General features: G+C 46.7%; 1 protein-coding gene across 2 annotated transcripts in view; it reads left to right on the top strand.

The window, feature by feature from the left end:
- LOC129868032 (telomerase-binding protein EST1A-like) overlaps nt 1-22,546 on the top strand; it is a 53,526-nt gene that overhangs the window by 19,778 nt on the left and 11,202 nt on the right. For both annotated transcript variants that reach the window (XM_055941603.1, XM_055941604.1), the window contains exons 6-19: nt 1,492-1,598; nt 1,769-1,847; nt 2,526-2,636; nt 2,981-3,187; nt 7,416-7,477; nt 7,659-7,804; nt 8,383-8,496; nt 13,264-13,423; nt 13,575-13,794; nt 13,965-14,144; nt 14,437-14,580; nt 17,086-17,230; nt 21,680-21,942; nt 22,131-22,212. In XM_055941603.1, the coding sequence (XP_055797578.1) occupies nt 1,492-1,598; nt 1,769-1,847; nt 2,526-2,636; nt 2,981-3,187; nt 7,416-7,477; nt 7,659-7,804; nt 8,383-8,496; nt 13,264-13,423; nt 13,575-13,794; nt 13,965-14,144; nt 14,437-14,580; nt 17,086-17,230; nt 21,680-21,942; nt 22,131-22,212 (2,020 nt within the window). The remainder of the gene's footprint in view (nt 1-1,491; nt 1,599-1,768; nt 1,848-2,525; nt 2,637-2,980; nt 3,188-7,415; nt 7,478-7,658; nt 7,805-8,382; nt 8,497-13,263; nt 13,424-13,574; nt 13,795-13,964; nt 14,145-14,436; nt 14,581-17,085; nt 17,231-21,679; nt 21,943-22,130; nt 22,213-22,546) is intronic.

Below are 22,546 nucleotides of genomic sequence, written 5' to 3'. Positions count from 1 at the left end.
CTCGTCTGATGATCTGGGTCAATAGCCAAAGTGTATTTTGATAGAGGACCGGTGTGTACGTGTTTATAGAAGCCCACATGTTATTTTTCTCTCTTCAGTTGATATGAAAATGACTCGGCGTAGTAAGACACTGCTACATTTCTCGGGAGCCATCTCAGAAAAGTTTACAGTTGTTTTTGAAATAACCAAACCACCCCCCAAAAAAACATGAGGCCTAAGGTAAAAATGAGAGATGTAGAACAAACAATAGCAAGATATTAAACAAATCGAATGAAAATTTAAAAAAAAAAAACCTTTACAAGACAGAAATTATGCATGAGAGGTCGGATATAAAAAAAGAAAATCCTTTTGCCGGTGCGAACCAAACAACCAGAAGCCTAATCCCACTAAAACTACTACAATAAAGTGTTTCATGTCCTAAAGGTGCAGTTTTTAAATGGGAATATTTATGAAAGTCGGACTCTATGCTATTCTTAAATCACAGACTTATTTTGAATGACAAATATTTTAGGCCACAAGAAGTGAAATTGAGAAAACAATACTTATTCTCAACTAGCCTACCCGGTTAAATAAAAAAACACCAAGATGGAACAATCTAATGAGGAGTCACAACAACAACAACAACAACAACAAAACAGGAAAGTTTATGAAGGAAATGATGCGTAGTTGGACTAGATCTATTTCCTGATGCGAGAGGAAGTGTGAGAGGAAGTGGGAGAGGAAAGATCATTCATAGTGGTTCCGGGTTTGACCACAGCAGCTCTGAAGCCCATGAGGATGTACAACCCATCACGAGAGCGAGGCTCGTTGTGACACACAGATCGCCAGATAGGCCTCGGCTACTACACACATCTCTTTCGTTCCACAGCGTCACCAGAGTGGAACGGGCTATTTGAAAAGATTTGTCTCCCTAAATATATTTAGTCAATGTCACGATTCCTCTCGTCCCCTCCCGTAGCAGATACATTTATTTTGCCCGCGCTACAGACTGCCGTATCATTCCGCCAATACAGAATTAGTAAATGCCCAGTGTCCCAAAACGAAGGCCCCAATTTTGTTCGAATTTTTCAGAGAGTGCTGCATCACCTTCATCATCACTACTTCCTGCAGCTATTCCCTTTTGTCCATGGTGTTACAGACCTTTTTTTGTGAGGGGGGGGGACAAGTATCTTCAGCTTTCAGACAAGTAAAAAAAAACAAAAAAAAACTGTCCTACAAAAGATGTAACCCACAAATGTTTGCTTAGGTTTTTTTGCCAAACTAACAATGTCTTACTGTATTTCAATTATTTTATTTGATTTCAACTAACTTATGTTTTAATTCAAAGGCCACGTGGTTAAAAAAGTGACTGTCAAGCCCTGCCCTACAATAACTATTTGAATGTTGTTGAATTCCATTTGAATGTCTGGATTCCGTGATTCCGTCCTCGTTCTCCGCGGTGCGGATTTTCTAGGGGTGTATTTAACGGTATAATAATGTGTGTTGGTCCAGGTGAAGTATGCTCTGATCAGTGCCCAGCGGTGTTTGATCTGTCAGGGGGACATCGCCCGTTACCGAGAGCAAGCCAGCGACTCGGCTAACTACGGCAAGGCCCGCAGGTACTGTACCTTGGCCACCAGGGACGGCATCTTTTCCGTGTTCCTGTCCGTTGACAAATCGTAATGGGGGAAACTGGTGTTGTAAACATGAAGTAAGACTCCTTTAGGTCTCTCTTGCGAAGGAGACTCAGACACAGAGTTAATGTGCTCCTCTTTCTCCTCCCGTCTAGTTGGTACCTAAAGGCCCAGCAGATTGCTCCTAAGAACGGACGACCTTACAACCAGCTGGCCCTGCTGGCTGTTTACACGGTGAGAGTCGTGAGAGAGGGAGGGAGGGAGGGAGAGAGGGAGGGAGGGAGGGAGGGAGAGAGGGAGGGAGGGAGGGAGGGAGGGAGGGAGAGGGAGGGAACTGTACATTTTTGTGTGGCAAGTATAGCCAAGATTTTGAGAGAAATATCACATTTTTCTCAATCAATTCAATTCAATTCAATTGACTTTATTGACATGGTAGGTTCGTTATTACTTACATTGTCAAAGTATACATATCGAAAAAAAAAAATCAAATATATATGTATATATATACAAAATATATATATATTTATATATAAATAAATGGTGGGACCAACAGCAATAATAACAGTAGTAGTGGACATGGGATTACCATTAACAACAACTACAACAACAATATTAATCAGAACAACAATAAATTAAAGCAACAGTAGTAGACCAGTGTCAATATGACTTGAGAAGACATATGACCTGGTATGAAAGACAAAACAAAACTAAGCTAAATGGGAAATATTATCAATATTACTTTGCATTTTTCACTGGCTGTCCCTCAGGCTGTGGCAGGAGGACACATATTTGGCTGCCAAAACTGCACATCTCTCTCTCAACCCCCTTCTTTAACCTTCCTCCCCTCTTTCGCTCTCCCTCTCCTTTCTTCCCTCTCCTTTCCCCCTCTCTCCTTCCTCCCCCTCTCTCTAGAAGAGGAAGTTGGATGCAGTGTATTATTACATGCGTAGCCTGGCGGCCTCCAACCCCATCCTCACTGCCAAGGAGAGTCTCATGAGTCTGTTTGAAGAGGCCAAACGCAAGGTCACACACACACACACACACACACACACACACACACACACACACACACACACACACACACACACACACACACACACACACACACACACACACACACACACACACACACACACCACACACACACCACACACACACACACACACACACACACACACACACACACACCCCCCCCCCCCCCCCCCTACACCTACACCTACCTACCTCCAGTGATAACCCATCTAATGTATTCATTGACCAACCACAACCAAACACCCGGCCTTTATAACACGACTGTTTTGTGATGTGAAGCAGGGATTCTCACCTGCCTCTTTTACCCCTTGACCTTTCTCACCCCCACCCCCCAGGCGGATCAGATGGAGCGAAGGAGGAAGCAGGAGTTGGAAGGGGGGTCCAGGGGCCCGGGGGTCCGAGGAGGAGGACGGGGGGAGGAGGGGGCTAGGGTGGAGATCTGGGTCGGCCCTATTGGCCAGGCATCATCACACCGTGGGGGCAGCGAGTCCAGCAGAGACTCTGAACAGGAAGGAGAGCTGGGCAACCTCAGCCCTAGTGATGTGAGTAGAACACTTTACACTGACACACACACACACCATGCACACACACACACACACACACCATGCACACACACACCATGCACACACACACAATGCACACACACACACACACACACCATGCATATACACACACTTATGGATTATCTGCAGCTTCTCTTCCAGTTCTGTTCCAGTTCTTTTATACTGGATGTCTTTACTCCTCTCTCTCTCTCTCTCTCTCTCTCTCTCTCTGTGTCTCTCTCTCTCTCTGTGTCTGTCTCTCTCTCTGTGTCTCTCTCTGTGTCTCTCTCTCTGTCTCTCTCTCTCTGTCTCTCTCTCTCTGTCTCTCTCTCTCTGTCTCTCTCTCTCTGTGTCTCTCTCTGTGTCTCTCTCTGTGTCTCTCTGTGTCTCTCTCTGTGTCTCTCTCTGTGTCTCTCTCTGTGTCTCTCTCTGTGTCTCTCTCTGTGTCTCTCTCTGTGTCTCTCTCTGTGTCTCTCTCTGTGTCTCTCTCTGTGTCTCTCTGTGTCTGTCTCTCTCTGTGTCTGTCTCTCTCTGTGTCTCTCTCTGTATCTCTCTCTCTCTGTCTCTCTCTCTGTCTCTCTCTGTCTCTCTCTCTGTCTCTCTGTCTCTCTCTCTGTCTCTCTCTGTGTCTCTCTCTGTGTCTCTCTCTGTGTCTCTCTCTGTGTCTCTCTCTGTGTCTCTCTCTGTCTGTCTCTCTCTGTCTGTCTCTCTCTCTCTCTCTCTCTCTCTCTCTGTCTCTCTCTCTGTCTCTCTCTCTCTCTCTGTCTCTCTCTCTCTCTCTCTGTCTCTCTCTATGTCTCTCTCTATGTCTCTCTCTATGTCTCTCTCTGTGTCTCTCTCTCTCTGTCTCTCTCTGTCTCTCTGTGTCTCTCTCTCTCTCTGTGTCTCTCTCTCTCTGTGTGTTCCTCTCTGCCACCCGTTCGATAAAATACGGAGCGGTTTCGTATTTCACTGAAAGAATAAACGTTTTGTTTTCGAAATTATAGTTTCCGGATTAATGACCAAAGGCTCGTATTTCTGTGTGTTATTATATTATAATTAAGTCTATGATTTGGTATTTGATAGAGCAGTCTGACTGAGTGGTGGTAGGCAGCAGCAGGCTCGTAAGCATTCATTCCAACTTTACTGCGTTTGCCAGCAGCTCTTAGCAATGCTTGAAGCACAGCGCTGTTTATGAATTCAAGCCTATCAACCCCATGAGATTAGGCTGGCAATACTAAAGTGCCTATTAGAACATCCAAAAAGTCAAAGGTATATGAAATACAAATGGTATAGAGAGAAATAGTACTATAACTCCTATAATAACTACAGCCTAAAACTTCTTAACTAGGAATATTGAACCACCAGCTTTCATATGTTCTCATGTTTTGAGCAAGGAACTTAAAACGTTAGCTTTCTTACATGGCACATATCGCACTTTTACTTTCTTATCCAACAATGTTTTTGCATTATTTAAACCAAATTGAACATGTTTCATTATTTATTTGAGACTAAATAGATTTTATTTATGTATTATATTAAGTTAAAATAAGTGCTCAGTGTTCATTCAGTATTGTTGTAATTGTCTTTATTACAAATATATATATATAAAAATCGTCAGATTAATCGGTATCAGCTTTTTTCGGTCCTCCAATAATCGGTATCGGCGTTGAAAAATCATGATCGGTCGACCTCTAGTGTGGATGTGGCTTGTGTCTCTCTCTCTGTCTGCCTGCCTCTCTCACTCTGTCCTCTCTCTGCCTCTCAATTCAATTCAATTCAATTCAAGGGGCTTTATTGGCATGGGAAACATGTGTTTACATTGCCAAAGCAAGTGAGGTAGATAATATACAAAAGTCAAATAAACAATAAAAAATGAACAGTAAACATTACACATACAGAAGTTTTAAAACAATAAAGACATTACAAATGTAATATTATATATATATATGCAGTGTTGTAACAATGTACAAATGGCCAAAGCACACAAGTTAAAATAAACAAACATAAATATGGGCTGTATTTACAGTGGTGTTTGTTCTTCACTGGTTGCCCTTTTCTTGTGGCAACAGATCACAAATCTTGCTGCTGTGATGGCACACTGTGGAATTTCACCCAGTAGATATGGGAGTTTATCAAAATTGGATTTGTTTTCGAATTCTTTGTGGATCTGTGTAATCTGAGGGAAATATGTGTCTCTAATATGGTCATACATTGGGCAGGAGGTTAGGAAGTGCAGCTCGGTTTCCACCTCATTTTGTGGGCAGTGTGCACATAGCCTGTCTTCTCTTGAGAGCCATGTCTGCCTACGGCGGCCTTTCTCAATAGCAAGGCTATGCTCACTGAGTCTGTACATAGTCAAAGCTTTCCTTAAGTTTGGGTCAGTCACAGTGGTTAGGTATTCTGCCACTGTGTACTCTCTGTTTAGGGCCAAATAGCATTCTCTCTCTCTCTTTCTCTGTCCTCTCTCTGCCTCTCTGTCTCTCTCTACCTCTCTCTCTCTTTCTCTCTCTGTCTCTCTGTTTGTTGATTATACCAGATTCTGTATCATATTTCTCTCTTTCCACAAACATATGTTTTACATACTAGAGATGTTTTCTCTCCCAGGAAGTGGTGGCTCTGACACACCCTCTGTAGCAGACAGAAGGTGCATCGTGGGCCACGGCGCTCTTGTTATTGCCATCTCCATGGCGATACTACCTCGTAAACACACGCACACACACGCACACACACACACACACACACACACACACACACACACACACACACACACACACACACACACACACACACACACACACACACACACACACACACACACACACACACACAGACAGACTCACACAGGGTGTTTCTTAAGACGTCCCCATTGATAAATCAATAGCTACTGAGAAATATCTCTCTTTGTTTCCAAGACTCATTTACTCTTCCTCTGTTTCTCTCCTTTCTTTCTTTTTTTCTGATGTAAGTTGGCCTGTTGTCATAGTCTCTCATTCCCTCTCCTTTCTGCTCAGTCCCCTTCACCTAGCTGTTATAACCAGTTATAACCAGTCCCCTTCACCTAGCTGTTGTAACCCGTGTATTAACCGGACCCCTTCACCTAGCTGTTGTAACCTGTTATAACCAGTCCCCTTCACCTAGCTGTTGTAACCTGTCCCCATTCACTTAGCTGTTATAACCAGTTTTACAACCAGTCCCCTTCACCTAGCTGTTATAACCAGTCACCCTCACCTAGCTGTTGTAACCAGCGTTATAACAAGTCCACTTCACCTAGCTGTTGTAACCAGTATATTAACCAGTCCCCTTTACCTAGCTATTATAACCAGTCCCCTTCGCCTAGCATTTATAACCACTTATAACCAGTCCCCTTCACCTAGAGGTTATAACCAGTGTATTAACCAGTCCCCTTCACCTAGCTGTTATAACCTGTCCCCATTCACTTAGCTGTTATAACCAGTCCCCTTCACCTAGCTGTTATAGCCTGTCCCCTTCACCCAGCTGTTATAACCAATCCCCTTCACCTAGCTGTTATAACCAGTCCCCTTCACCTAGCTGTTAAAACCAGTCCCCTTCACCTAGCTGTTATAACCTGTCCCCTTCACCTAGCTGTTAAAACCAGTCCCCTTCACCTAGCTGTTATAACCTGTCCCCTTCACCTAGCTGTTATAGCCTGTCCCCTTCACCTAGCTGTTATAACCTGTCCCCTTCACCTAGCTGTTATAGCCTGTCCCCTTCACCTAGCTGTTATAGCCTGTCCCCTTCACCTAGCTGTTAAAACCAGTCCCCTTCACCTAGCTGTTAAAACCAGTCCCCTTCACCTAGCTGTTATAGCCTGTCCCCTTCACCTAGCTGTTATAACCTGTCCCCTTCACCTAGCTGTTAAAACCAGTCCCCTTCACCTAGCTGTTATAGCCTGTCCCCTTCACCTAGCTGTTATAGCCTGTCCCCTTCACCTAGCTGTTATAGCCTGTCCCCTTCACCTAGCTGTTAAAACCAGTCCCCTTCACCTAGCTGTTATAACCTGTCCCCTTCACCTAGCTGTTATAACCTGTCCCCTTCACCTACCTGTTATAGCCTGTGTTGTAGTTCTGTTGTTTATCTCAACCGTAGCACTCATACCAAGGCCGATGATGTCACAGAGAAATAGCATTTATTAATGAAAGATGACAGGACAGACATGTCTAATCAATGACGGACTGTGTGACTCATCTGTGCTCTGTTGCTCCTGTCTCTCTGCTTCTGTCTGCAGCTCAATAAGAGGTTTATACTCAGCTTCCTCCACGCTCACGGAAAACTCTTCACCAAAGTGGGGTGAGTACTCTGCCCTGTGTGTGTGTGTGTGTGTGTGCGCACTGATTAGGAGAGTAGCTGCCGTTTCATAAGAAAGATTTAGCTTCCGATCTCTGTGATGTGTGGGTTGTCTTTCTGAGACGTCTGTAAGTCTCTCTGGATAAGGAGTGTCTGCTGCTAAATGAGTTACATTGTGTTGCAGCATGGAGTCTTTCCCGGCGGTGGCCAGTCGTGTTCTCCAGGAGTTCAGGGCTCTGCTCCAACACAGCCCCTCCCCTCTGGGCAGCACACGCATCTTACAGATCATCACCGTTAACATGTTCACCATACACAACGCTCAGAGCAGAGGTAACATACACACAGAGGTGTGACCGTGTGCGCCAAACACTCACGCCTGTGACTAAATGTTTCTTTCTCTCCTCTCTCTCTCTCTCTCTCTCTCTCTCTCTCTCTCTCTCTCTCTCTCTCTCTCTCTGTCTCTCTGTCTCTCTGTCTCTCTGTCTCTCTCTCTCTCTGTCTCTCTGTCTCTCTGTCTCTCTGTCTCTCTCTCTCTTTCTGTCTCTCTCTCTCTTTCTGTCTCTCTCTGTCTCTCTCTGTCTCTCTCTGTCTCTCTCTGTCTCCTCTCTCTCTCTCTGTCTCTCTGTCTCTCTGTCTCTCTGTCTCTCTGTCTCTCTCTGTCTCTCTGTCTCTCTGTCTCTCTCTCTCTCTCTCTCTCTCTCTCTCCTCTCTCTCTCTCTCCTCTCTCTCCCTCTCTGTTTCTCCCTCTCTGTCTCTCTCTCTCTCCCTCCCTCTCTGTCTCTCCCTCTCTTCTCTCTCTCTCCCTCTCTTCTCTCTCTCTCTCTCTCCCTCCCTCTCTCTCTCTTCTCTCTTCTCTCCCTCTCTTCTCTCTCTCTCCCTCTCTTCTCTCCTCTCTTCTCTCTCTCTAGGAGGAGATGGTGAGGTGAGATCTGTGTTACAGGAACAGACTACAGCTCTGGGTCTGGCCATGTTCTCTCTGCTGGTCCAACGCTGCACAGAGCTGCTGAGAGACACACCCGCAGGTACACACACACACACACACTGAGAGAAGTATGCCTAATATGTAAGGGCATACGATAACGTACAGTTATGACAATAACTACTGTTCTCTGAAGGAGGGAACAAGGTATAACATACTACGGAGAGTCAATAACAAATCACATTCACCTGAAGAAATCTTAAATCACGCCCCCCCCCCCCCCCAAACGGACCAATGGATATCGAGCTCGCCCTCTGCAGACCCGTCTTCCTGGCTATAATACCTGGGCTCGCATCCATTTCCTGAATTCAGTACCCGCTCTTCAGCGAGTCCAAACCCACTGACGGCGCAGGTGCCAAAATATTTTCTACTTGCTTCCCTCCTTCGGGGAACAGGAGTTATATTCAGAACTGTGCATTCCCTTTTCAGTAGGTCACTCTATATAACATACCATGGAGACACGCCCCCCAAGCCGGATCAGAAACAAACTAGGATGCCCAAGGCAACCCGAGCACACACAGGTTCCACCGCTTCCTTAAAGGGGCTTACAGAAGCCCTCCTTTTCCCCTAAGACTTACCTGAGAAGCCTTCCCATATAGAGAACCAGAACCTGCTGCAACTTGGGTGTGCGCACTGACACGCTGCCCCTGACGGTTCCAAGTCCAAAACAACAGAACACCTGTCGTTTTTATAATTTTTTTATTTATCTGTTATTTTACCAGGTAAGTTGACTGAGAACACGTTCTCATTTTACAGCAACGACCTGGGGAATAGTTACAGGGGAGAGGAGGGGGATAAATGAGCCAATCGTAAACTTGTCGTGACTTGGTAAAGTCACACGCGTGCTGCATAGCATCAACCAGAGTTGATGAACCCACGGCAGCCCGAGGCTTAAACCCACAGGAAACCTGCAGTAACCTGGAAACTGTGGACTCGCAAGCTGCCACGGCAACCCACGGCTTAAACCCACAGGAAACCTGCAGTAACCTGGAAACTGTGGACACGCTCGCTGCCACGGCAGCCCAAGGCTTAAACCCACAGGAAACCTGCAGTAACCTGGAAACTGTGGACTCGCTCGCTGCCACGGCAACCCAAGGCTTAACCCCACAGGAAACCTGCAGTAACCTGGAAACGGTGGACTCGCTCGCTGCCACGGCAACCCAAGGCTTAAACCCACAGGAAACCTGCAGTAACCTGGAGACGGTGGACTCGCGCGCTGCCACGGCAACCCAAGGCTTAAACCCACAGGAAACCTGCAGTAACCTGGAAACGGTGGACTGGCGCGCTGCCACGGCAACCCAAGGCACACGGAAACAATTTGTCACGCACGACAGCAGATATGGCATCTGTGGGTTTTGGCCCCATAAAGTTTGAGTTTAACGGCTATGGGTTTACAGTCGACGAGTGCGCCCTCTACGAGAGGGCTGTGTACGGTAAGTAAGTGGCGTGTGTTTTTTTAGGGTTGGCATCAGGTTAAAGGAGTTTCTAATTTTTCAGAGCTCTTTGGTGGACATTTGGATATGATTTCTATAGCTTTTTGAGAAGGGCCTTTTTCCACATTGAAGGTTTATATGGCAACCATCCCGACAACATGGAACTGTTTACTATCTCTGCATAGTCACTTCACCTACATGTACAAATTACTTTGACTAACGTGTACCCCCCCGCACACTGACTTGGTACCGGTACCTCCTGTATACAGCCTCATTATTGTTATTTTATTGTTACTTATTTATTTTATTATTTAAAGTTTTTATTTTATTTTTTTACTTTAGTTTATTCAGGAATTTTGTTAACTCTATTTTCTTAACTGCGTTGTTGGTTAGTGGCTTGTAAGTAAGCATTTCACGGTCAGGTCTACACGGTTGTGTTGGGCGACTCGTAACAAATAATACAATTTGATTTGATTATGGGTCCAAGCCCAAAAGGTGGATAATCTCTAGGAACCCGGGTTGTCTGGCCCAACGGGGACTAAAATCAACAACAAACCCTATCCACGGTGGCGTGAATCAGGTCCATCGGTGGAACGCGTAGAGCAGGGTCCGAGGACACCAATATGCCAAAGCATCTGTTCCCGACCGGAGCGCTCAGATCCCGTTGTCTTGAGAAGGGCAGACTGCAATGCAGGTTATTCTTGCGATGCGTTACATGTACAGTACCAGTCAAAAGTTTGGACACCCAACTCATTACAGAATGTTTCTTTATTAGGAACAATTTTCTACATTGTAGAATAATAGTGAAGACATCAACACTATGAAATAACACCTATGGACTCATGTAGTAAACCAAAATGTTTTAACCAAATCAAAATATATTTGAGATTCTTCGAAGTAACCACCCTTTGCCTTGATGACAGCTTTTCACACTCGTGGCATTCTCTCAACCAGCTTCAAGAGGTAGTCACCTGGAATGCATTTCAATTAACAGGTGTGCCTTGTTAAAAGTAAATTTTGGGAATTTCTTTCCTTCTTAATATGTTTGAGACAATCGGTTGTGTTGTGACAAGGTAGGGTTGGTATACAGAAGATAGCCCTATTTGGTAAAAAAAACAAGTCCATATTATGGCAAGAACAACTCAAATAAGCAAAGATAAATGACAGTCCATCATTACTTTAAGACATGAACTTTGAAAGTTTCTTCAAATGCAGTCGCAAAAACCATCAAGCGCTATGATGAAACTGGTTCTCATGAGGACCGCCACAGGAAAGGAAGACCCAGAGTTACCTCTGCTGCAGAGGATAAGTTCATTAGAGCTACCAGCCTCAGAAATTGCAGTTCAAGTTGAGTTCAAGTATCAGACACATCTCAACATCAACTGTTCAGAGGAGACTGCATGAATCATGCCTTCATGGTCAAATCGCTGCAAAGAAACCACTACTAAAGGACACCAATAAGAAGAAGAGACTTGGGCCAAGAAACACGAGCAATGGACATTAGCCCGGTGGAAGTCTGTCCTTTGGTCGAATGAGTCCAAAGGTTTTGGTTCCAACCGCCGTGTCTTTGTGAGACGCAGAGTAGGTGAACGGAGGATCTCCGCATGTGTATTTCCCACTGTGAAGCATGGAGGAGGAGATGTGATGGTGTGGGGGTGCTTTGCTGGTGAAACTATCTGTGATTTATTTAGAATTCAAGGCACACTTAACCAGCATGGCTACCACAGCATTCTGCAGCGATACGCCATCCCATCTGGTTTGGGCTTAGTGGGACTATCATTTGTTTTTCAACAGGACAATGACCCAAATCACACCTCCGGGCTGTGTAAGGGCTATTTGACCAAGAATGAGAGTGATGGAGTGCTGCATCAGATGACCTGGCCTCCACAATCACCTGACCTCAACCCAATTGAGTTGGTTTGGGATGAGTTGGACCGCAGAGTGAAGGAAAAGCAGCCAAAAAGTGCTCAGCATATGTGGGAACTCCTTCAAGGCTGTTGGAAAAGCATTCCAGGTGAAGCTGGCTGAGAGAATGCCAAGAGTGTGCAAAGCTGTCATCAAGGCAACGGGTGGCTACTTTGAAGAATCTCAAATATAAAATATATTTTGATTTGTTAAACTTTTTTCTTGGTTACTACATGATTCCGTATGTGTTATTTAATAGTTTTGATGTATTCACTATTATTGTACTATCTTTTGACTGTTAGTGTACATTGGCCACAACCGAGGGGTGCAATCTCCACTCCGTAGAGATAGGACCCCCCTCCCCACGGAAAGTAGATCCGCACCCACGTTGTGAGATCTGGGAAGATGCGTCACCGTCCTCATAACCCATGGTGAAACTCTGCAATGTCCGCATCACCCATGGTGAAACTCTGCAATGTCCTCATCACCCATGGTGAAACTCTGCAATGTCCGCATCACCCATGGTGAAACTCTGTAATGTCCCCATCACCCATGGCGAAACTCTGCAATGTCCCCATCACCCATGGTCAAACCCTGCAATGTCCTCATCACCCATGGTGAAACTCTGCAATGTCCTCATCACCCATGGTGAAACTCTGCACGTCCTCATCACCCATGGTGAAACTCTGCAATGTCCTCATCACCCATGGTGAAACTCTGCATGTCCTCATCGCCCATGGTGAAACTCTGCCATGTCCTCATCGCCCATGGTGAAACTCTGCCATGTCCTCATCGCCCATGGTGAAACTCTGCATGTCCTCATCACCCATGGTGAAACTCTGCATGTCCTCATCGCCCATGGTGAAACTCTGCCATGTCCTCATCGCCCATGGTGAAACTCTGCCATGTCCTCATCACCCATGGTGAAACTCTGCATGTCCGCCACTGGACGAAACATGCTGCCAGTCTCTCATATATTATCTCATGAGGTGCCCTGCGCCACCCTGAGGCCTGGGATGTTTTCGTATTCAACACTCTTGACAACCGTGTGTCTGAACGTGGTGAAGGAAAGGTGCGTTCTGTTGCCCGGCCCACACCAGGTTCGGGGACCTTGACAACCGTGTGTCTGAACGTGGTGAAGGAACAGTACATTCTGATGCTCGGCCCACACCAGGTTCGGGAACCTTGACAACCGTTAACTTGCCCCCACCATTGACCGAGCCACTTGAGAGCATTGTTGCCACAGTAAATATTTGGGGATGGAGAGCCCTGAGCCAAACAACCTTGTCGGCGAAACTGGCTCATCCAAATTTATCCGCCTGTCCCTCTCAGGGATCCTGAGAAGAGGCACTGTTTATTCGGATGCACCGTGCTAGGAGTAGCCTCCTTGTTAGCCTCTGGATCGAAGTAGATCGCCACTCACTTGCTAATTCTTTAAGCACTCACTCATTTGCTAAATCTCACTCACTCAGAGCCCATCCCGGAGGAGGAGAGAGAAGAGGGGGAGGAAGGGATGGTGAGAGTTTCTGCCTTCCCATTGGACCTGAGGGAGCTGCTGCCCAGCGTCAAGGTCTGGTCTGATTGGATGCTTGGACACCCCAACCAATGGAATCCTCCACCTTGCCGTATAGAGTAAGTACACACATACACACACACACGATGAGCTCTTTTCCCCCCTGTTTGTTGCCTGGGTGGGTGGAATTGGCACTCAATTTCAAACGTAATAGACTTTTAATTTAAAAGATTCTAAGTCACACACACTCTCCTCTCTCTCCCCCTGTAGTTGTAGTCTTGATGTGTGGCGTAGCCTGGCAGACCTGTGTAATGCGTTGGCGCGTGTCGACCACGGCGAGGCGCCGCTGTACAAGGCAGACGGGGACGGAGGGGAGGGGGATGAGGAGCTCCGTCTGCTGCTATTGGAGGAGGACAGGCTACTGGCCGGCTTCGTCCCGCTGCTCGCCGCCCCACAGGAACCCTGCTACGTAGACTGCACCGGGGATACAGTGAGTTTATACACCACACACACACTAACACACACAATCACAAAACCATATCAGTAGACCAATATTCTCTCCCTCTCTCCCTCTCTCCCCCCTTCTCGCCCTCTCCACCCTTCTCTCCCTCTCTCCTCTTCTCTCCCTCTCCCCCCTGCTCTCCCTCTCCCCCTATCTAGGCGATAGCAGCAGACTGTAAAAGGGTAACAGTATTGAAGTATTTCCTGGAGGCTCTATGTGGACAGGAAGAACCTCTCCTGGCTTTTAAAGGAGGGAAGTACGTCTCCACGGCAACCTCTCCCCAACCCGGGCGCCCCGGCGACGCGCGCAGCAGACAGGACTCGCAGACAGAGAGAGAGGTGTGTCCGTCTCCGTCCCCTGTGTGTCACTGGCTTTTATCCAAACAACAACATAGCTGATTCAACTGTGTTTTAATGCTGAACCTCACAGCATTGACTTCCATGTAAATGGTCAGTTAACATCTAGCAACTAGTCACCTTCGTGATGACCTCGGTTAGCGGAGTCGTGTGTGTGTGTGTGTGTGTGTGTGTGTGTGTGTGTGTGTGTGTGTGTGTGTGTGTGTGTGTGTGTGTGTGTGTGTGTGTGTGTCAGTTTTGTAACATGTCCTTCTCTTCTGTTGCTGTGTCGCAGAGTGATGACGTCATCGTGGAGGCGGAGTCGTCTGTGTCGGACGGTGATGATGGCAGTGAGGATGACATCAGAGAGCTCCGGGCCAGACGCAGCGCCCTCACTAACAAACTGTCTGAGCAGCAGAGACGCAGGGACAAGATACAGGTAACACACACTACAGTAAACACACACTATATATATATACACACACACAGACTATACATAGGTACACACACACATCTGGGGATTCTGCAGACATGTGTTGTCCTGATTTGATGTGGGTTTTAACCTGTCTACGTGTGTGTGTGTGTGTGTGTGTGTGTGTGTGTGTGTGTGTGTGTGTGTGTGTGTGTGTGTGTGTGTGTGTGTGTGTGTGTGTGTGTGTGTGTGTGTGTGTGTGTGTGTGTGTGTGTGTGTGTGTGTGTGTGTGTGTGTGTGTGTGTGTGTGTATCGCAATATGTTTTCCACGGCAAGAAATGAAAACACAAAGCAGACCAAAACTTTGGTCTTTTAAAACCTGCTGTATGTAACATATTGTGTTCTATAGCCTGGAAAATAAATCAACATGACTGGATGACAACATAATGACGTTTGTTTACAACATAAATCCACTTCCTGTTTTGTTTCCTTGTCACGATTCTAACAACTATCGTGATACTGGTATCACCCGGTCCCTAGTATACTTTATGTAGACCAAGGAGATGATTGTGGACTACAGGAAAAAGGAGGACCGATCACGCCCCCATTCTCACCGACGGGGCTGCAGTGGAGCAGGTTGAGAGCTTCAAGTTCCTTGGCGTCCACATCACCAACAAACCTACATGGTCCAAACACACCAAGACAGCCGTGAAGAGGGTACGACAAAACCTATTCCCCCTCAGGAAACTAAAAAGATTTGGCATGGGTCCTCAGATCCTCAAAAGATTCTACAGCTGCACCATCGAGAGCATCCTGACCGGTTGCATCACCGCCTGGTATGGCAACTGCTCGGCCTCCGACCGCAAGGCACTACAGAGGGTAGTGCGAATGGCCCAGTACATCACTGGGGCCAAGCTTCCTGCCATCCAGGACCTCTATACCAGGCGGTGTCAGAGGAAGGCCCTAAAAATTGTCAGACTCCAGCCACTCCAGTCATAAACTGTTCTCTCTGCTGCCGCATGGCAAGCGGTACCAGAGCGCCAAGTCTAAGTCCAAGAGGATTCTAAACAGCTTCTACCCCCAAGCCATAAGACTCCTGAACATCTAATCAAATGGCTACCCAGACTATTTGCATTGCCCCCCTCCCCTCTTTTACACCACTGCTACTCTCTGTTGTCATCATCTATGCGTAGTCACTTTAATAACTTTACCTACATGTACATATTACCTCAACTAACCGGTGCCCCCGCACATTGACTCTGTACCGGTACCCCCTGTATATAGTCTCCACATTGACTCTGTACCGGTACCCCCTGTATATAGCCTCCACATTGACTCTGTACCGGTACCCCCTGTATATAGCCTCCACATTGACTCTGTACCGGTACCCCCTGTATATAGCCTCCACATTGTACTGGAACCCCCTGTATATAGCCTCCACATTGACTCTGTACCGGTACCCCCTGTATATAGCCTCCACATTGACTCTGTACCGGTACCCCCTGTATATAGCCTCCACATTGACTCTGTACCGGTACCCCCTGTATATAGCCTCCACATTGACTCTGTACCGGTACCCCCTGTATATAGTCTCCACATTGACTCTGTACTGGTACCCCCTGTATATAGTCTCCACATTGATTCTGTACTGGTACCCCCTGTATATAGTCTCCACATTGACTCTGTACCGGTACCCCCTGTATATAGTCTCCACATTGACTCTGTACTGGTACCCCCTGTATATAGTCTCCACATTGACTCTGTACCGGTACCCCCTGTATATAGCCTCCACATTGACTCTGTACCGGTACCCCCTGTATATAGCCTCCACATTGACTCTGTACCGGTACCCCCTGTAAATAGCCTCCACATTGACTCTGTACCGTAACACCCTGTATATAGCCTCCACATTGACTCTGTACCGTAACACCCTGTATATAGCCTCCACATTGACTCTGTACCGGTACCCCCTGTATATAGCCTCCACATTGACTCTGTACCGGTACCCCCTGTATATAGCCTCCACATTGATTCTGTACCGGTACCCCCTGTATATAGCCTCCACACTGACTCTGTACCGTAACACCCTGTATATAGCCTCCACATTGACTCTGTACCGTAACACCCTGTATATAGCCTCCACATTGACTCTGTACCGTAACACCCTGTATATAGCCTCCACATTGACTCTGTACCGTAACACCCTGTATATAGCCTCCACATTGACTCTGTACCGTAACACCCTGTATATAGCCTCCACATTGACTCTGTACCGTAACACCCTGTATATAGCCTCCACATTGACTCTGTACCGTAACTCCCTGTATAGAGTCTCACTATTGTTATTTTATTGTGGCTCTTTAATTACTTTTCATTCTTATTCATATAACAAATGTTTTAACTGCATTGTTGGTTAGGGGCTCGTAAGTAAGTATTTCACTGTAAGGTCTGTTGTATTCGGCGCATGTGACAAATAAAATGTGATTTGCTTTTGATTTGTAACGTGTGTGTGTGTGTGTTCCCTCTGTCCAGGCGGCGTTACAGACGTGTGGTCAGTTGGAGTTAGAGGTGCGGCCTCTTTTCCTGGTCCCCGACACCAACGGTTTCATCGACCACCTCACCGGCCTCAAGACACTGCTGCAGTCTGGGACGTACATTGTGGTGGTGCCCCTCATAGGTAACTACCACACACGAACAAACATACAGTGAATTCATCGACCGCCAAAACACTTCAGTCTGGGACTTACGTTAACTTTTCCCACATTTTGTTGTGTTAAGCCTGAATTTTAAATTGATTAAATGTAGATTTTGTGTCGCTGACCTGCACACAATACCCAATAATGACATCACAATACCCCATAATGACATCACAATACCCCATAATGACATCACAATACCCCATAATGTCACAGTGGAATTATGTTTGTAGAAATGTTTACAAATTAATTGAAAGTGAAAAAGCTGAGTCAATAAGTATTCAACCCCTTTATGGAAAGCCTAAATAAGTTCACGTGTTTAACAAGTCACATAATAATTATAAGTCACTATTATTATTATTATTATTATTATTACACTCACTGTGTCCAAAAAATAGTTTTTTTTACATGATTTTAGAACGACTACCCCAACACATATAATTATCTGTAAGGTCCCTCAGTCGAGCAGTGAATTTCAAACACCGATTCAACCACAAAGACCAGGGAGTTTTTCCAAAGCCTCGCAAAGAAGGGCATCTATTGCTGAATAGGTAAACGTTTGGAAAAGCAGACATTGAACATCCCTTTGAGCATAGTGAAGATATTAATTACACTTTGGATGGTGTTTCAATACACCCAGTCACTACAAAGATACAGGCGTCCTTCCTAACTTAGTTGACGGAGAGGAAGGAAGCCGCTCAGGAATTTCACCATGAGGCCAATGATGACTTTCAAACAGTTACAGAGTTTAATGGCTGTGACATGTGACATGAGGATGGATCAAGAACATTGTAGTTACTCCACAATACGAACCTAAATGACAGAGTGAAAAGAAGGAAGCCTGTACAGAATACAAATATTACAAAACATGCATCCTGTTATCAATAAGGCACTAAAGTAAAACTGTAAAAAGAATTAACTTTATGTCCTGAATATAAAGTGTTATGTTTGGGGCAAGCATGGTGGTGGCTGCATCATGTTATGGGTATGCTTGTCATCGGCAAGGACTAGGGAGTTATTTTAGGATAAAAATAAACGGAATAGATCTAAGCACAGGCAAAATCCTAGAGGAAAAACCCTGGTTGTCTGCTTTCCAACAGACACTGGGAGACATTCACCTTACATCAGGACAATAACCTTAAACACAAGGCAAAATATACACTGGGCAGCAGGTAGCCTAGTGGTTAGAGTGTAGGGGCGGCAGGTAGCCTAGTGGTTAGAGTGTAGGGGCGGCAGGTAGCCTAGTGGTTAGAGTGTAGGGGGGGCAGGTAGCCTACTGGTTAGAGTGTAGGGGCGGCAGGTAGCCTAGTGGTTAGAGTGTAGGGGTGGCAGGTGGCCTAGTGGTTAGAGTGTAGGGGGGCAGGTAGCCTAGTGGTTAGAGTGTAGGGGGGCAGGTAGCCTAGTGGTTAGAGTGTAGGGGGGGCAGGTAGCCTAGTGGTTAGAGTGTAGGGGGGGCAGGTAGCCTAGTGGTTAGAGGGGCGGCAGGTAGCCTAGTGGTTAGAGTGTAGGGGCGGCAGGTAGCCTAGTGGTTAGAGTGTAGGGGCGGCAGGTAGCCTACTGGTTAGAGTGTAGGGGCGGCAGGTAGCCTAGTGGTTAGAGTGTAGGGGCGGCAGGTAGCCTAGTGGTTAGAGTGTAGGGGGGGCAGGTAGCCTAGTGGTTAGAGTGTAGCCTAGTGGTTAGAGCGTTGGACTAGTAACCGAAAGGTTGCAAGATTGAATCCCCGAGCTGACAAGGTAAAATATGTCTTTCTGCCCCTGAACAAGGCAGTTAACGCACTGTTCCCCGGTAGGCCGTCATTGTAAATAAGAATTTGTTCTTAACTGACTTTCCTAGTTAAATAAAGGTTCAAATAAAATCAAAACCAAGACGACAGAATGTTCCTGAGTGGCCTAGTTACAGTTTTGACTTAAAAATCTATGACAAAACTAGAAAATGGTTGTCTAGCAGTGATCAACAACCAACTTGACAGAGCTTGAAGAATTTAAAAAAGAAAAAGTGCAAATATTGTACAATCCAGGTGTGCAAAGCTCTTAGAGACTTACCCAGAAAGACTCACAGCTGTAGTCGCTGCCAAAGGTGATTCTAGCATTCTAGTACTTACAATACCAGTAAAAAGTATGGACACACCAACTCATTTAAGTATTTTTTTACTTATTTCTTTACTATTTTTACATTGTAGAATAATAGTTTAGACATCAAATGCATTCCAGGTGACTAGCTCATGAAGCTGGTTGAGAGAATGACAAGAGTGTGCAAAGCTGTCATCAAGGCAAAGGGTGGCTACTTTGAAGAATCTCAAATATAAAATATATTTTCATTTGTTTAACACTTTTTTTTGCTTACTATATGATTCCATATGTGTTATTTCATAGTTTTGATGTCTTCAATATTATTCTACAATGGAGAAAATAGTAAAAATAAAGAAAAACCCTTGAATGAGTAGGTGTGTCAACTTTTGTACGTATTGATTTCTAAAAACATGGGATATTGTGTGTAGATGGGTGAGATAATTATAATTCTTTATAAATGTTTAATTCAGGCTGTAACTCAACATATAATGTGGAATAAGTCAACTGGTATGAATACTGTCTGAAGGCACGGTCCATACTGGTGGTGCCCCTCATATGTGAGGCCTGCAGGGGCATGGCATGTAAGCCTGAGCCCTACCCATTCCCACGTTCATGCCCTAGCCGACTCTACCCTAGACGACCCTACCCTAGACGACCCTACCTGACCCTAGCCTAGCCGACCCAAGCCTAACCCTACCCTAGCCAAGCCTAGCCGACTCTACCCTAGCCTAGCCTTACCCTAGACGACCCTACTTGACCCTAGCCTAGCCGACCCAAGCCTAACCCTACCCTAGCCAAGCCTAGCCGACTCTACCCTAGCCGACCCTAGCCTAGCCTTACCCTAGCCGTCCCTACCCAAGCCTAATCCTACCCTAGCCGACTCTACCCTGGCCGACCCTACCCTAGCCGACCCTACACAAGCCTAGCCGGCCCTACCCTACCCTAGCCGAACCTACCCAAGCCTAGCCGACTCTACCCTAACCGACCCTACCCTAGCTAACCCTACCCAAGCCGAGCCGACCCTACCCAAGCCTGGCCGACTCTGCCCTAGCCGACTCTACCCTAGCCGACCCTATCCTAGCCTAGCCTGATTGCTTCTGCCAAATGTAAGGCCCTGCCTCTGTTACCTGCTCATCTCTGTCTGTCCCCTGCTCTGTCCCCAATACAACCTATATTTTTGTGTTTGTATTTTCTCTTTCATACTTCAACTACTTGTACATAACCAATAATCTAACATTTGAAATGTCTAGATTATTTTACAACTTTTGTGAGTGTAATGTTGACTATTTATTTCCCTTTGTCTATTCCACTTGCTTTAGCAATGTAAACATATGTTTCCCAAGCAGAGAGCGAGACAGTTAGTCAGCCATCAATATCAGGTTCTAGGAGTTGGGGGAATGTTTAGTTCTGACTGTAATGTCTTTGCCCTCTTCTCTCCCTCCTCTTCTCTCCTTCCTCTTCTCTCACTCCTCTTCTCTCTTTCCTCTTCTCTCTCCCTCCCCTTCTCCCTCCTCTTCTCTCTCCCTCCCCTCTTCTCTCTCCCTCCCCTCTTCTCTCCTCCCTCTTCTCCCCCTCCTCTTCTCTCTCCTTCCTCTTCTCTCCCTCCTCTTCTCTCTCCCTCCTCTTCTCTCTCCCTCCCCTCTTCTCTCTCTCTTCCTCCCCTCTTCTCTCTCCCTCCCCTCTTCTCTCCTCCCTCTTCTCCCCCTCCTCTTCTCTCTCCTTCCTCTTCTCTCCCTCCTCTTCTCTCTTTCCTCTTCTCTCTCCTTCCTCTTCTCTCTTTTCTCTTTCCTCTTTTCTCTTTCCTCTTCTCCTCCTCCTCTTCTCTCCCTCCTCTTCTCTCCCCCCTCTTCTCTCCTCCCTCTTCTCTCCCTCCTCTTCTCTCTCTCTCCCTCCTCTTCTCTCCCTCCTCTTCTCTCTTTCCTCTTCTCTCTCCTTCCTCTTCTCTCTTTTCTCTTTCCTCTTTTCTCTTTCCTCTTCTCCTCCTCCTCTTCTCTCCCTCCTCTTCTCTCCCCCCTCTTCTCTCCTCCCTCTTCTCTCCCCCCTCTTCTCTCCTCCCTCTTCTCTCCCTCCTCTTCTCTCTCTCTCCCTCCTCTTCTCTCTCTCTCCCTCCTCTTCTCTCCCCTCTCTTCTCTCTCCCTCCCCTCTTCTCCCCCTCCTCTTCTCTCTTTCCTCTTCTCCCCCTCCCCCTCCTCTTCTCTCTTTCCTCTTCTCCCCCTCCCCCTCCTCTTCTCTCTTTCCTCTTCTCCCCCTCCTCTTCTCTCTTTCCTCTTCTCTCCTTCCTCTTCTCTCCCTCCTCTTCTCTCTCCCTCCCCTCTTCTCTCTCCCTCCTCTTCTTCCTCTTCTCTCCCTCCCCTCCTCCAGTGATAACAGAGTTGGATGGTCTGGCAAAGGGGCAGGAGAGCTGCGATGGCTCTGGCAGTGGGCGTGGTGGCAGTGGTTGTCGTGGAAACACCGGTGGTGGTGGACCGACCCACGCCCGGTCGGTCCAGGAGAAGGCTAAGGTTGCCGTGGCGTTTCTGGAGCGAGGGTTCGAGGCCAGAGAGCCCTGTCTCAGAGCGCTGACCAGCAGAGGAAGTCAACTGGAGTCTATCGCCTTCCGCAGCGAAGACACCTCCGGACAACAGGTATGTGTGACGTGTATATTAAACGTGTGTCCAAGTGCCCCAGATCCTCTGTCAAGTATTTTACCACCTCTTGTATGTGAATTAGAGTTTGAAGCAGTCTTTGACTGCAAGTCAATGCTATTTCATCCAATTCCGGACTGTCATTGAAATTCAGATTTAGATTTACCGGGTCTCTTCCCCCCCTCCAGGGAAACAATGATGATGTCATCTTGTCCTGCTGTCTCCACTACTGCAAAGATGAGGCTAAAAGCTTGATGCCTGCACAGACAGGTAGCTGTATCCTTCCACCAACACACTCATGCCTGTGTTGCACAATCTGTCTATACTATATTTATTCTACCATTACTCCTCCCTCCCCACCGTCTCTCATACCTCCCCTCCTCCCTCCCCTCCTTCCGTCTCTCATACCTCCCCTCCTTCCGTTTCTCATACCTCCCCTCCTCCCTCCCGTCCTCCTTCCGTCTCTCATACCTCCCCTCCTCCCTCCGTCTCTCATACCTCCCCTCCTCCCTCCGTCTCTCATACCTCCCCTCCTCCCTCCGTCTCTCATACCTCCCCTCCTCCCTCCGTCTCTCATACCTCCCCTCCTCCCTCCGTCTCTCAT

Source organism: Salvelinus fontinalis, chromosome 13, assembly GCF_029448725.1.
Source record: "Salvelinus fontinalis isolate EN_2023a chromosome 13, ASM2944872v1, whole genome shotgun sequence".
Taxonomy (NCBI): Eukaryota; Metazoa; Chordata; class Actinopteri; order Salmoniformes; family Salmonidae; genus Salvelinus; species Salvelinus fontinalis.
The sequence above is the reverse complement of the archived record's forward strand: the minus strand, read 5'-3'. Positions and strand labels throughout refer to the sequence as shown.